The 12,908-nt window shown below is 38.7% G+C and overlaps 1 protein-coding gene across 6 annotated transcripts in view; it reads left to right on the forward strand.

The window, feature by feature from the left end:
* PPIG (peptidylprolyl isomerase G) overlaps positions 1-12,908 on the forward strand; it is a 55,343-nt gene that overhangs the window by 12,739 nt on the left and 29,696 nt on the right. For 4 of the 6 annotated variants that reach the window (XM_063694972.1, XM_063694970.1, XM_055379140.1 and 1 more), the window contains 5 exons: positions 8,540-8,600; positions 8,928-9,004; positions 9,089-9,163; positions 10,916-11,023; positions 11,974-12,018. In XM_063694972.1, the coding sequence (XP_063551042.1) occupies positions 8,944-9,004; positions 9,089-9,163; positions 10,916-11,023; positions 11,974-12,018 (289 nt within the window). In that variant the 5' untranslated portion in view covers positions 8,540-8,600; positions 8,928-8,943. The remainder of the gene's footprint in view (positions 1-8,539; positions 8,601-8,927; positions 9,005-9,088; positions 9,164-10,915; positions 11,024-11,973; positions 12,019-12,908) is intronic. The other 2 variants (XM_019022223.4, XM_019022224.4) reach the window with 1 other exon arrangement.

The following is a 12,908-nucleotide window of genomic DNA, read 5'->3' on the forward strand; positions in this document are numbered from 1 at the left end:
ACCACCTCATGCAGCTCATTTTTGTATTTTCAGTAGAGATGGAGTTTTGCCATGTTGGCCAGGCTGGTCTCGAACTCTTGACCCCAGGTGGTCCACCCGCCTCAGAGTGCTGGGATTATAGGCGTGAGCCACTGCACCTGGCCTATTCATTTTTATAGTAAGTTTTTCAGTGTCTTAAAAGTTACCCTTTTCTTAATTTTTAATTTTTGTGGGTACATAGTAGGTATACTTATGGGTTACGTGAGATATTTTGATACAGGCATGCAATGCATAATGATCACATTAGACTGAATGGAGTATCCATCTTCTCAAGCATTTATCCTTTTTGTTACAAACAATCCAGTTATACTCTTTATTTTTAAATATACAATTAAATTTTTTTTGAGTATCATTAGTCACCCCATTGTGCTAGCAAACACTAGGTTTTATTGATTCTTAACTATTTTTTTGCACCCATTAACCATCCTCACTTCCAGCCCCCATTACCCTCTCAAGTGTCTAGTAACCGTCTCTCTCTTATCTCCAAGAGTTCAATTGTTTAAATTTTTAGCTCCCACAAATAAGTGAGAACATGTGAAGTTTGTCCTTCTGTGCCTGGCTTATTTTACTTACTATAATGACCTTCCAGTTCCATCCATGTTGTTACAAATAACAGGATCTTATTCTTTTTAATGGTTAAATAGTACTCCGTTGTGTATATGTATCACAGTTTTTTGTTTTGTTTTGTTTTTTGTTTTTGAGACTGAGTTTCGCTCTTGTTGCCCAGGCTGGAGTGCAGTGGCGCGATCTTGGCTCACTGCAAGCTCTGCCTGCTGGGTTCAAGCGATTCTCCTGCCTCAGCCTTCCCGAGTAGCTGGGATTACAGGCATGCGCCACTACGCCTGGCTAATTTTGTATTTTTAGTAGAGATGGGGTTTCTCCATGTTGGTCAGGCTGGTCTTGAACTCCTGACCTCAGATGATCCACCCGCCTCGGCCTCCCAAAGTGCTGGGATTACAGGTGTGAGCCACTGCGCCTGGCCTTTTTGTTTTTTTGAGACGGAGTCTCGCTCTTGCCCAGGCTGGAGTGCAGTGGCGCAATCTTGGCTCACTGCAACCTCTGTCTGCCCCCTGGGTTCCAGAAATTTTCCTGCCTCAGCCTCCCAGGTAGCTGGGATTACAGGCACACGCCACCATGCCCTGTGAATTTTTGTATTTTTAGTAGAGGTGGAGTTTCATCATGTTGGCCAGGCTGGTCTGGAACTCCTGACCTCAAGTGATCCCCCTGCCTCAGCCTCCCAAACTGCTGGGATTACAGGCGTGAGCCTTCGCACCCGGCCGAAAAATTGTGTTTTGAGTGGCCTAAACCCCTAGATCCCAGGGAAACTTTGGCCTTAGGGAAAAGCAGATGGTGCCAGAGGTAATGCCAGCAGAAAGCTCACCTCACCTCCTTCAGACTGCTCAGTGAGGCAGGAAAGCGGAGAACTTTCTTGAAACACTCAGCAGCCTGAAGGGCCTCACTCCCCATGAAACCTAAAGAAAATTGAAGACTTGAAGGCTCCAGGAGTCACCTAATGCAGCAGTCCCCCAACAGTGTCTGCCTTTGGAACCACCCAACCAGCACTAATATCTCTCCTGGTCCATTTTTTTTTCTGAGACGGAGTCTTACTCTGTTGCCCAGGCTGGAGTGTTGTGGTGCAATCTCAGCTCACTGCAACCTCTGCTTCCCGGGTTTAAGCGATTCTCCTGCCTCAGCCTCCGGAGAGTAGCTGGGACTACAGGCATGCGCCATTACGCTCAGCTCACTTTTGTGTTTTTAGTAGAGACAGGATTTCACCAAGTTGGCCAGGGTGGTCTTGAACTCCTGACCTCAGGTAATCTGCCCACCTTCGCCTCCCAAAGTGCTGAGATTACAGGCGGGAGCCACCACACCCAGCCCACATATTCTTTATCTGGTAATCTGTTGATAGATACTTAAGTTACTTCCAAATCTTGGATATTGTGAATAGTGCTGCAGTAAACATAGGAGTGAAGATATCTCCTTGATATATGATTTCCTTTCTTTTGAGTGTATACCTAGGAGTGGGATATGTTATAATAATTTTTAATAGATAATATATTCATGTGGTATAAAATTGAAAATATGAGGTTATAAAGTGAAAAATCTTAGCCCTCTTTTCCAGTTACCCATTTTCTCTCTCCCTAGATGCCTTTTTGTTAAGCAAATACATACTTGTAAAATTTAATTTAATTTTGTTTTTGGAGATGGTCTGAGGCTGGAGTGCAGTGATGCTACCATAGCTCACTGCAGCCTCAAAATCCTGGGCTGAAAAAGTCCTCCCACCTGATCCTCCTGAGTAGCTAGGACTACAGGTGCACCCCACCATGCCTGGCCCCACTTTAGTTTTTCTCTCTTTTTTCTTTTTTTCTTTTCTTTTTTTTTTTTTTTTTGAGACAGAGTCGCACTCTGTCACCCAGGCTGGAGTGCACTGGTGCAATTTTGGCTCACCACAACCTCCGCATCCTGAGTTCAAGCAATTCTGTGCCTCAACCTCCTGAGTAGCTGGGACTACAGGCGTGCGCCACCACACCCGGCTAATTATTTATATTTTTAGTAAAGACATGGTTTCGCCATGTTGGCTAGGCTGCTCTCAAACTCCTGATCTCAGGTGATCCACTTGCCTTGACCTCCCAAAGTGCTGGGATTACAAGCATGAGCCACCATGCCCAGCTCTCTCTTCTTTTAAAAATATACAAAGACAGTATATCCTACACACTTCTGTACCTTGCTTGTTTGTTTGTTTGAAATAGAAACAAAATTCTCCCTATGTTTCCCAGCCTGGTGTTTCAATCCTTCTGCCTCAGCCTTCCTAAGTGCTGGGATTATAAGCATGAGCCACCATGCCTGGGCAACCTTTTTTTTTTTTTTTGATACAGGGTCCCACTCTATCGCCCAATCTGGAGTGCCATGGCACAATCTCAGCTCACTGCAACCTCCGCATCCTGGGCCCAAATGATCCTCCTGCCTCAGCCTCCCAGGTAGCTGGGACTACAGGCATGCGTCACTATGCCCAGCTAATTTTTATATTTTCTGTAGAGACGGTTTTGCCATGTTGCCCAGGCTGGTCTCAAACTCCTGGACTCAAGCACTCCACCTGTCTCAGCCTTCTAAAGTGTAAGCCACCGCATCTAGCCTTTTATTTTCTTTTTCTTTTTTTTTTTGGAGAGGTAGTCTTGCTCTGTTGCCCAGGCTGGAGTGCAGTGGCACGATCTTGGCCCACTGCAAGCTCTGCCTCCCGGGTTCACGCCTTTCTCCTGCCTCAGCCTCCTGAGTAGCTGGGACTACAGGCGCCCGCCACCATGCCCGGCTAATTTTTTTGTATTTTTAGTGGAGACGGGGTTTCACCGTGTTAGCCAGGATGGTCTTGATCTCCTGACCTTGTGATCCACCCAAAGCGGCCTCCCAAAGTGTTGGGATTACAGGCATGAGCCACCGTGCCTGGCTTATTTTCTTTTTCATTTAACAAAATAAGTTAACATTTACAGATTTTAGGAAATAGTTCTCCCTATCTTGGAGACAGCAGTAAATGAACAGATTTCTCATTCTTTCTAATAGCTTTGTACTTTCTACAGGTATACAATGGTATACCTGATTTATATTTATTAAATTATTTTGTATTATATATCAAATTATATATACATTTATTAAAGTATTATAAATATTTATATTTATATAAATACAGGTAAATATATATAAATACAGGTAAATATTTATATATAAATACAGGTAAATATATTTATATAAATACAGGTAAATATTTATATTTATATAAATACAGGTAAATATATTTATGTAAATATAGGTAAATATTTATATTTATATAAATACAGGTTTATATTTCTATAACCTATTCCTCCTTGATGGACATTTAGGTTTATAGCCTTTCACTACTACAAATTATGGTACATTGAATAACCTTGCACGTATCTTATTTTGCGAATGTGTAAGGATGTACATAAAGTAAATTCCTAGAAGTGGAATTACTGAGACAGAGAGTCTTAAATGCATTTGTAATATGGATATTTGTTGTCAAATTGGCAATCAAGTAATTCTATCAGTTTATCCCTTTACCAGCAGCAGCAATGAATGAGGTCATTTTTTATTTTTGTCAATCCAATTGGTGAAAAAATGTTACCTTTGTAATTTTAATATGTAAGATTATGATTTCTCATAGATAGTATTTCATTTCATCGGGGTATTTTTTAAGTAATTCTTACTACTGTACAATTATCTTTTTTCATGTGGCATTTAACACATTTTTTCATGTTATTTTAAAAAGCTTATTTTCTTAGGCAGTCCATCACAAACTAATTTACTTAACTATTGTGTTAGACATTTAAGTTGTTTGTGCTTACTGTTATTAAAAAAAAACCCAAGGACTATTTTATTTTAAATGGTTGCCTTTACAGATATTCCAGTACATAGAATTAGTAAAATGTTAAAAGGTACAATGAATATGAATATATTCAAGATTCTTGGCCTGTAATGCCAAGTTGCTTATCAAAACTGCTGGTGCCTTTTATGTTTTTTTTGTTATTTCGCTTTTTGTGAATTCTCTGCTCATATACCCTTAGGTGTCCTTTGAGCTTTAATTTGATAGACGGACAGTGAAAGGTTTTGGTTGTCACAGTGACTGATATTTAATAGGACAAGGGTTGCTTAAGGTTCTGCAGTGAGTTGGATAGCCCTACTCAATGAATTGCCCTAGTGCCCCCATTCCTAAGCACTGCTTAAGAAAATTAATATTCTCAGCAACTATGACAATGTATTTTCCCCAATTTTTTTCTTTTTAATTTCACATAGACAAATAGAAATAATTTTTTTCATAAGTTCAAATCTGTTTATCTCCATTATTTACTTCATTAGTGAATCTAAAAAGCTGTTTCATATCCAGGGTTCAGGTAAATATTCGCAAGTACTTTTCTTAGTTTCTATTTTGTGGGGAGGTACACATTTTGTGAGAGGAAAAAAAAATTTTTTTTTTTTTTTTTTGAAATGGGGTCTCACTCGGTCACCCAGGCTGGAGTACAGTGGCTTGATCTTGGCTCACTGCAACCTCCGCCTCCCTGGCTCAAGTGATCCTCCCACCTCAGCGTCTCCAGTAGCTGGGGCTACAGGCATATGCCACGATGCCTGTCTAATTTTTGTATTTTTTGTGGAGACAGGGTTTTGCCATGTTGCCCAGGCTGCTCTCAAACAGCTGGACTTAAGCAATCTGCCTGCTTCAGCCTCCCAAAGTGCCGGGATTACAGATGTGAGCCACTGCTCCCAGCCTTCTATGCTCTTTAAATGTTAAACAGCAGCACTAGTTGAGTACCTCTTATCCAAAATGCTTTGGACCATATTATTGCGGATTTCTGATTTTTTCAGATTTTGGAATGTTTGCAATATACTTACCAGTTGAACCTTCCAATTCTGAAAATCCAAAATGCTCCAATGAGCATTTCCTTTGGGTGTCTTTTTGGCACTCAGAAAATTGCAGATTTGGGGTTTTCAGATTTAGGATGCTCAATCATGATGTAGTAATCATGACAGTGAGACACTTTAAAAATGTCATTGAAAAACAAAAACAAAAATAAGAAAAAATATATATAATTGAAGATTTAAATTACATGCTTACCTGAGTTTCTTTCATAAGTCTGCTGTATAAAACCTAGGAAATGCAAAAACTAAAATAAAAATCACCTATAACTCATTTACTTAGAGATAGACTCAATATTTTCATTTATTTCCTATTTTGTTTTACTGTGCAGATACATTTTAAACTTTTATCAATTTTAAGTTGAAAAACTAATACATGAACATGTTCTTATTGCAAAAATTCAAACCTTATACGTAAAGCTGAAGGCCCCCAATGACTTCCATTCCTAGACTCAGTCCCTTTTGCAGAGATTCTGTGAGGAGTTTGGTATATATAGTATTTTCAAGATCTCTCTTTGTAGAAATAGGGTATTGTTTTATGGTGTTAAAAGAAATACTTACGTACAATTTACTTTTTTGTTTCTTTTGAACTAAACAGTAGGTTTCTTGTGTTACAGTGAAACTGCCATATAGTATTAAATAGCATTTTATACCGTAATTTGTTCAGGTTCTCCCCATTGTAAGATATTTTGAGTGTTTCCATTTTTTTGTTGTTGTTACTGCAATTTTACATTCTCACTTATGCCTGTCCTCTCAAATTTATTCATTCATTTAATAAATACTGATTTCTTGTCATATGCCAAGCACTGTTTGAGCAGTAAGAATAAGACTGAAAATTCAGGTTTATCACATCATGGAACTTATATTCTAGTGAGAGAAGATGGATATAAAAATTGAATATCAATTAGCAATAAATGCTTGGAAGAAAAATAAAGCAGAATAAGAGGATGTAAAGTGTTAGGAGGATGAGAGCTCCTTTCTTGAATACAGTAGACTAGGAATGGGCCTCTATAAGAAGGTGATACTTGAGCAACAAGGGGATGAACCATGTGAAGATGGTTTGAGAGCATTCCAGATGGAGAGAACAGCAAATGTAAAGGAACTGATGAAAGAGTAGGCTGTTGGGTGGCAGGGGGAACAAGCAGGATACCAATGTAGCTGAAATAAAGTTGAGGAAAATATTAGAAGATGTTAGGAAATGAAAGTTGAGGAAAATGCCTAGAGGTGAACAGGAGCTAAAATATTTAGAGCCGTATAATTGAAATTACAGTAGCCACAAGCCACATGTGCTTTTTGAGCACTTGAAATGTGGCTAGTCTACATTGAGATATGCTTCAAGGATAAAATATACACTGGATTTCCAAAGACTTGTACAAAAAAAAAAAAAAACTCAGTAACATTTTTATTTAGTATATTTTGAAGTGGTAATAGTTTGGACGTACAAGTTGAACATCACTAATCTGAAAATCTGAGGTCCAAAATGTAAACTTTCTGAGCATCACAATTGAAAATTTCACACATAAGTACTTAATACAAACTTTGTTTCATGCACAAAATTATTTTTTAAATTGTATAAAATTACACATACAATTCAGGCTACATGCATAAGGTATGTTTGAAATATAAATGAATTTTGTGTTTAAACTATGTCCCATCCCCAGGATATCTCGTGTATGCTAATATTCCAAAATTCAAAAAAAAATCTGAAACACTTCTGGTCCCAAGCATTTCCTATAAAGGATATTCAATCTGTACATACTGAGTTAAATAGAATATATTAAAATTAGCCTGGTTTTTGTTTGATTGTTTGAGTCTCGCTCTGTCCCCCAGGCTGGAGTGCAGTGGTGCAGTCTTGGCTCACTGCAACCTCTACCTCCCGGGCTCAAGCAATTCTCCTGCCTCAGCCTCCTGAGTAGCTGGGATTACAGGCACCCGCCACCACAGCCAGCTAATTTTTGTATTTTTAATAGAGATAGGGTTTCACTATGTTGGTCAGGCTGGTCTCGAACTCCTGACCCTGATCCGCCCGCCTCAGCCCCCCAAAGTGCTGGGATTACAGGCGTGAGCCACTGCACCTGGCCCAAAATTAGCCTCTTTTTGTTTGTCAAAATGTGGCTACTGAAAAATTTTATACCTGGGTGGCTCACGTTTTTATTGAGCAGTGCTGGTCTAGAGCCTTAAAATCCATGCTAAAACCTTTCAGATGAATGGTAAGACAGTTTTAGGCAGGGGAAGGATATGATAAGGTTTGTGTTTTAAAAGAATCATTCCACTCTGGCTATTTTGTGCAGAAGAGGCAGTACAGAATTAGGAGTAAAATAAGAGAAACCAGTTAGGAGGCTATTGGAATAGCCTAGATAAGAAATGATAATGGTAAAGGTAATGAGAACTTTTGGGATAGTTTTTGAAGCTAGAGCCAAATTACCTTCCTAGTGGTTTGGATAATGAGGTATGAGGGAAAGTGGAACCGAAGATGACCCCCAGGTTTTCAGCCTCAGCAGCTGGCTTGGACAGTGATAATGTTTACTGAGTATTCAAGGGAATGGAGGTAGAAGAATAAAGAGTTTTGTCTTAGATATATTAATTATTTTTAATAAAGTAAATTTTTATTGAAATATAACATAGCATACATAGCATATGAAACTGTCATTTTTAGAGTCCATCATTTTGGATACTATTTACACTTAATGCCTTTGTTTATTCTACGCTTTACCTTACCCTATCATCTTCCACCAAGTATTACGATTCAGCATTTTAAGTCCTTAAAATAAAATGCCTTATCAAAATAATGTCTGTTAAATAATAGCTTTCTGTTATGGAAATAAAGCTGTTACACAGAGTATCTCTTTGGTATTTTTTGTGTCTATACCAGCATATCAGTAAAGGCTGTTGCTCATAATCAGAAAGTACCCTCATATGTAAAATTGAATGTTGTGCTTTTACTCAAAATGTAAGTCTACCACATATACTATTTAACAATACCATACTGTTGTTAAAATACCCCACTTTTTCTTCTTATATGATTTTTGCTTCTTAAAAATCTCACATTGTAATCAGAACTCTCATTTTTGTTTTCTAGGAGCACAGGGATCAGTTGTCCTTGTTTTTTTTTTTTTTTTTGGTCTTTTCTTCATTTGAAGGTAATCTGCTTATTGAGTTCACTAATCATACAGAGTAAATACAATTTTCTGTTTGAGCTATTAATCTGTATTCCGGTTGATAAATAGAAAGTTGATTACATAATAATGGTTAAGGCTTAACTTTCAAGTCTTTTCTAATTGCTTCACAAAATGCAATCTAATCTCTAAAAAGAAAGCACTAATCATGTGATTTACCTCATAGAAATAAATATCAAAATAAATTCAAACTATATTTCTAATATTGTTTCACAGAATTTTTTTTCCAGAAATTTGTGAAAGATCTTTGCTATTTTAGTCTGCTTGTCTGAAACTGTATTTTACTCACAGATTAAGTATTGGAGCCATGGGAATAAAGGTTCAACGTCCTCGATGTTTTTTTGACATTGCCATTAACAATCAACCTGGTAAGAATATTAGTTGACATTTATAAATGGGTGTTTAATATTTTAAATTAGTAAAGAAGTTTAACCAACTACCTTCTTTTTCAGCTGGAAGAGTTGTCTTTGAATTATTTTCTGATGTGTGCCCCAAAACATGCGAGAACTTTCGTTGTCTTTGTACAGGTTTGTTCACATTTTCAACTGCCCTAATAGTAGTCTCAGTTGATTATGGCTTGCTTGCTTGCTTGCTTGCTTTTTTTTTTTTTTTTAGAGACAGGATCTTGCAACGTTGTTCAACTGGACTAGAACTCCTGGGCTCATCAATCCTTACACATAAGCGTCGTCAGCTGGGATTCAGGTGTGAGCTACCACACCTGGCATAGCTTGCTTTAATTTTTTATTTACTCTATTTTAGATTTCTCCATGCATATTACTTTTCTCTTAACATGAAGATTACACAGCAGTGACTAGGGCGTGAAAGTAATTCTTAGAAATATTATGGCTGGGCAGCCAGGCGCGGTTGCTCATGCCTGTAATCCCAGCACTCTGGGAGGCCCAGGGGGGTGGCTCACGAGGTCAGGAGTTCGAGATGAGCCTGGCCAAGATGGCGAAACCCCGTCTCTACTAAAAATACAAAAATTAGCCAAATGTGGTGGCGCACGCCTGTAGTCCCAGCTACTTGGGAGGCTGAGGAAGGAGAATCACTTGAACCTGAGAGGCAGAGGTTGCGGTGAGCCGAGTTGGTGCCATTGCACTCCAACCTGAGCTACAAGAGCGAGACTCCATCTAAAAAAAAAGAAGGAAAGAAATATTATGGCTGGGCATGGTGGCTCACCCCTGTAATCCCAGCACTTTGGGGGGCCGAGGTGGGTGGATCACTTGAGGTCAGGAGTTCAAGACAATCCAGGCCAACATGGTGAAACCCTGTCTCTACTAAAAATGCAAATAATCGGCCAGGCGTGGTGGCTCACGCCTGTAATCCCAGCACTTTGGAAGGCCAAGGCAGGCAGATCACCTGATGTCAGGAGCTTGAGACCAGCCCGGCAAACATAGTGAAACCTCATCTCTACTGAAAATATAAAAATTAGCCAGGCGTGGTAGTGGGTGCCTGTAATCCCAGCTACTCGGGAGGCTGAGACAGGAGAATCACTTGAACCCTAGATGGAGGTTGCAGTGAGCCAAGATCGTGCCATTGCTCTCCAGCCTGGTCAACAAGAGTGAAACTCCGTCTCAAAAAAATAAATAACAAAAAATCAGCTGGGTATGGTGGTGTGCGCCTGTAGTCCCAGCTACTCTGGAGGCTGAGGCGGGAGATTCGCTTGAGCCCAGGAGGTGGAGGTGGCAGTGAGCCAAGATAACTCCACTGCACTCCAGCCTGGGCGACAAGAGTGAGACCCTGTCTCAATTAAAAAAATAGAGGCCAAGTGTGGTGGCCCATGCCTGTAATCCCAGCAGTTTGGGAGTCCGAGGTGGGTGGATCACTTGAGGTCAGGAATTTTGAGACCAGCCTGGCCAACATGGTGAAATTCCGTCTCTACTAAAAAAAAAATTAGCCGGGTGTGGTGGCAGGTGCCTGTAATCCCAGCCACTTGGGAGGCTGAGGCAGGAGAATCACTTGAACCCAGGAGGCGGAGGTTGCAGTGAGCCAAGATCGTGCCACCGCACTGTAGCCTGGGTGACAGAGGTAGACTCTGTCTCAAAAAAAACCTAAAACCAAATATTAGTTGTAATGGTATATTATTTGAGAGTGATTTCTACATTCTCCAGAAATATGTGGGTGATTTTTTAAATGAATTTTTAAAAAAAATTCCTGAAAGGAATGAAAATATGATTTTAAGTCTGCAGGGTTCAAGAGGGGCATATTTTACATTTATTTTGCTTTCATACTACTTGGATTTCCTTTCTATTAAATGTCCTAATTTTTTATCTCTATAGGTGAAAAGGGGACCGGGAAATCAACTCAGAAACCATTACATTATAAGAGTTGTCTCTTTCACAGAGTTGTCAAGGATTTTATGGTTCAAGGTGGTGACTTCAGTGAAGGTGAGACTTGGAAAAATCATGTATTATTTTCTGTTAAATATCACAGATCTCAAAGTTAGACAAGTCCCTAGAAGTTTTAGTCCAATATTCTTGTCACTCTCGCTCCATTTAATCTTTGGTCAATTAGAAGTACTCATAGAAATATGTAAAAAAAGGAAGCTCATAGGCTGGGCGCGGTGGCTCACGCCTGTAATCCCAGCACTTTGGGAGGCCAGGGTGGGCGGATCACGAGGTCAGTAGTTCGAGACCAGCCTGGCCAACATGGTGAAACCCTGCCTCTACTAAAAATAGAAAAATTTGCTGGGCATGATGGCACGTGCCTGTAGTCCCAGCTACTTGAGAGGCTGAGGCAGGAGAATGGCTTGAACCCGAAAGGTGGAGGTTGCGGTGAGCTGAGATTGCACCACTGCACTCCGGCCTGAATGACAGAGCGAGACTCTGTCTCAAAAAAAAAGAAGGAAGCTCATAGAAAATAATTTTGCCTTTGACACATGAATTTCAGAAATAGGCTTCTGGATACAAAACAGAACACTGCATTCATCTCAGTAATCTGTCAAGTGTTTCTGTTTGATTTTGTCACAAGTGGTAATCCTTACTACAATAAAATTTTTACTTTTTTATTGTAAAAATATCAAAACTATAGTTTTAAAAAACTTTGAAAAAATGTTAACCTGTTGCAAGACCTGCATAATCATAATTAGAATCTGAAAGTTCTTTTTTTAAATATATTTTAATAGTCTTCGTCACATTCTTACTATCATAGCATAGGGGAAAGAAAGTAATTTGGGACCTTGTCGTTATTGACATTAATATCTTTTATGATTTGCTGCAATCTTCGAATATTGTTAATTCAACATTATTCAAAAATCTACTTTACAAGAAGTATTTTGTTTAGGTATCACCTTTGAGGAGCTTACTGAGAGTTATAAGAGTATGTTTTTCATTTTTAGGAAATGGACGAGGAGGGGAATCTATCTATGGAGGATTTTTTGAAGGTAAAAATGTTTACATTTATATTATGTTTTAAATATTTTGTCTTTTATTCTATTTTATTCTCTATGGAATCAATAACATTATTCATTAAAGGGTATACTAATGTCTAGCTGCCTTCAACTAATCTGAAGGTTAATTTTCTGGTAAAAAAAAATTGCTTTTTATACAGATGGGTTTTTTTTCTCCTTAGGACATTTTTACAACATGATTTGAAAGGGTTTCAATGATCTGTACTTAATTCTTAGAATTTTAATGATAGAATAGGAACTTCCGTAGGTCAATCTTAACTTTTATTAAAGGAGATTCAGCAATATTTCTTACAACGTCCAAATTTTAGGTCATTTTTTCTATGAACATTTTAAAAAATATCTTTGATATTCTAAAATTTGACTATAATATTTTCCAAAAATTTAAGTTTTCTTGCTGGAATTTTTTTGTTGATGTGAAGACCATTTGGAAAATGGTCTATAAGCATATTTAATGTGGAAATAATTTAATATTTTTCATCCTTCACTTTTGACATTTAGTGAAATTTTGTTTAAAATTCTACATGATTTGTTCTTAACATTCTAACCCAAGATTGGAAAACAAATTCCTCCTTTTGCGGTAAGTGATGCTATGGCAGAGGTTAAGTTAATGAGTCCAGACTAAATAATACTATGTGTGCCTCTGTGTGCTCAGAAATGAAACAGATGAAATGTAAAAGAATCTAATCTGGACTCTCTCACTCTTTTTTTTAAGAGATGGGATCTCACTGTGTTGCCTGGGCTGGAATGCAGTGGCTTTTCATGGGTGTGATCGTAGTGCACTTTAGGTTCAAGCTCCTGAGCTTCAGTGATCCTGCTTCAACCTGCTGAGTAGCTAGGATTACAGCCACACTACTGTGCTCAGC

The sequence above is a fragment of the Gorilla gorilla genome, chromosome 11, assembly GCF_029281585.2.
Source record: "Gorilla gorilla gorilla isolate KB3781 chromosome 11, NHGRI_mGorGor1-v2.1_pri, whole genome shotgun sequence".
NCBI classification, from domain to species: Eukaryota; Metazoa; Chordata; class Mammalia; order Primates; family Hominidae; genus Gorilla; species Gorilla gorilla.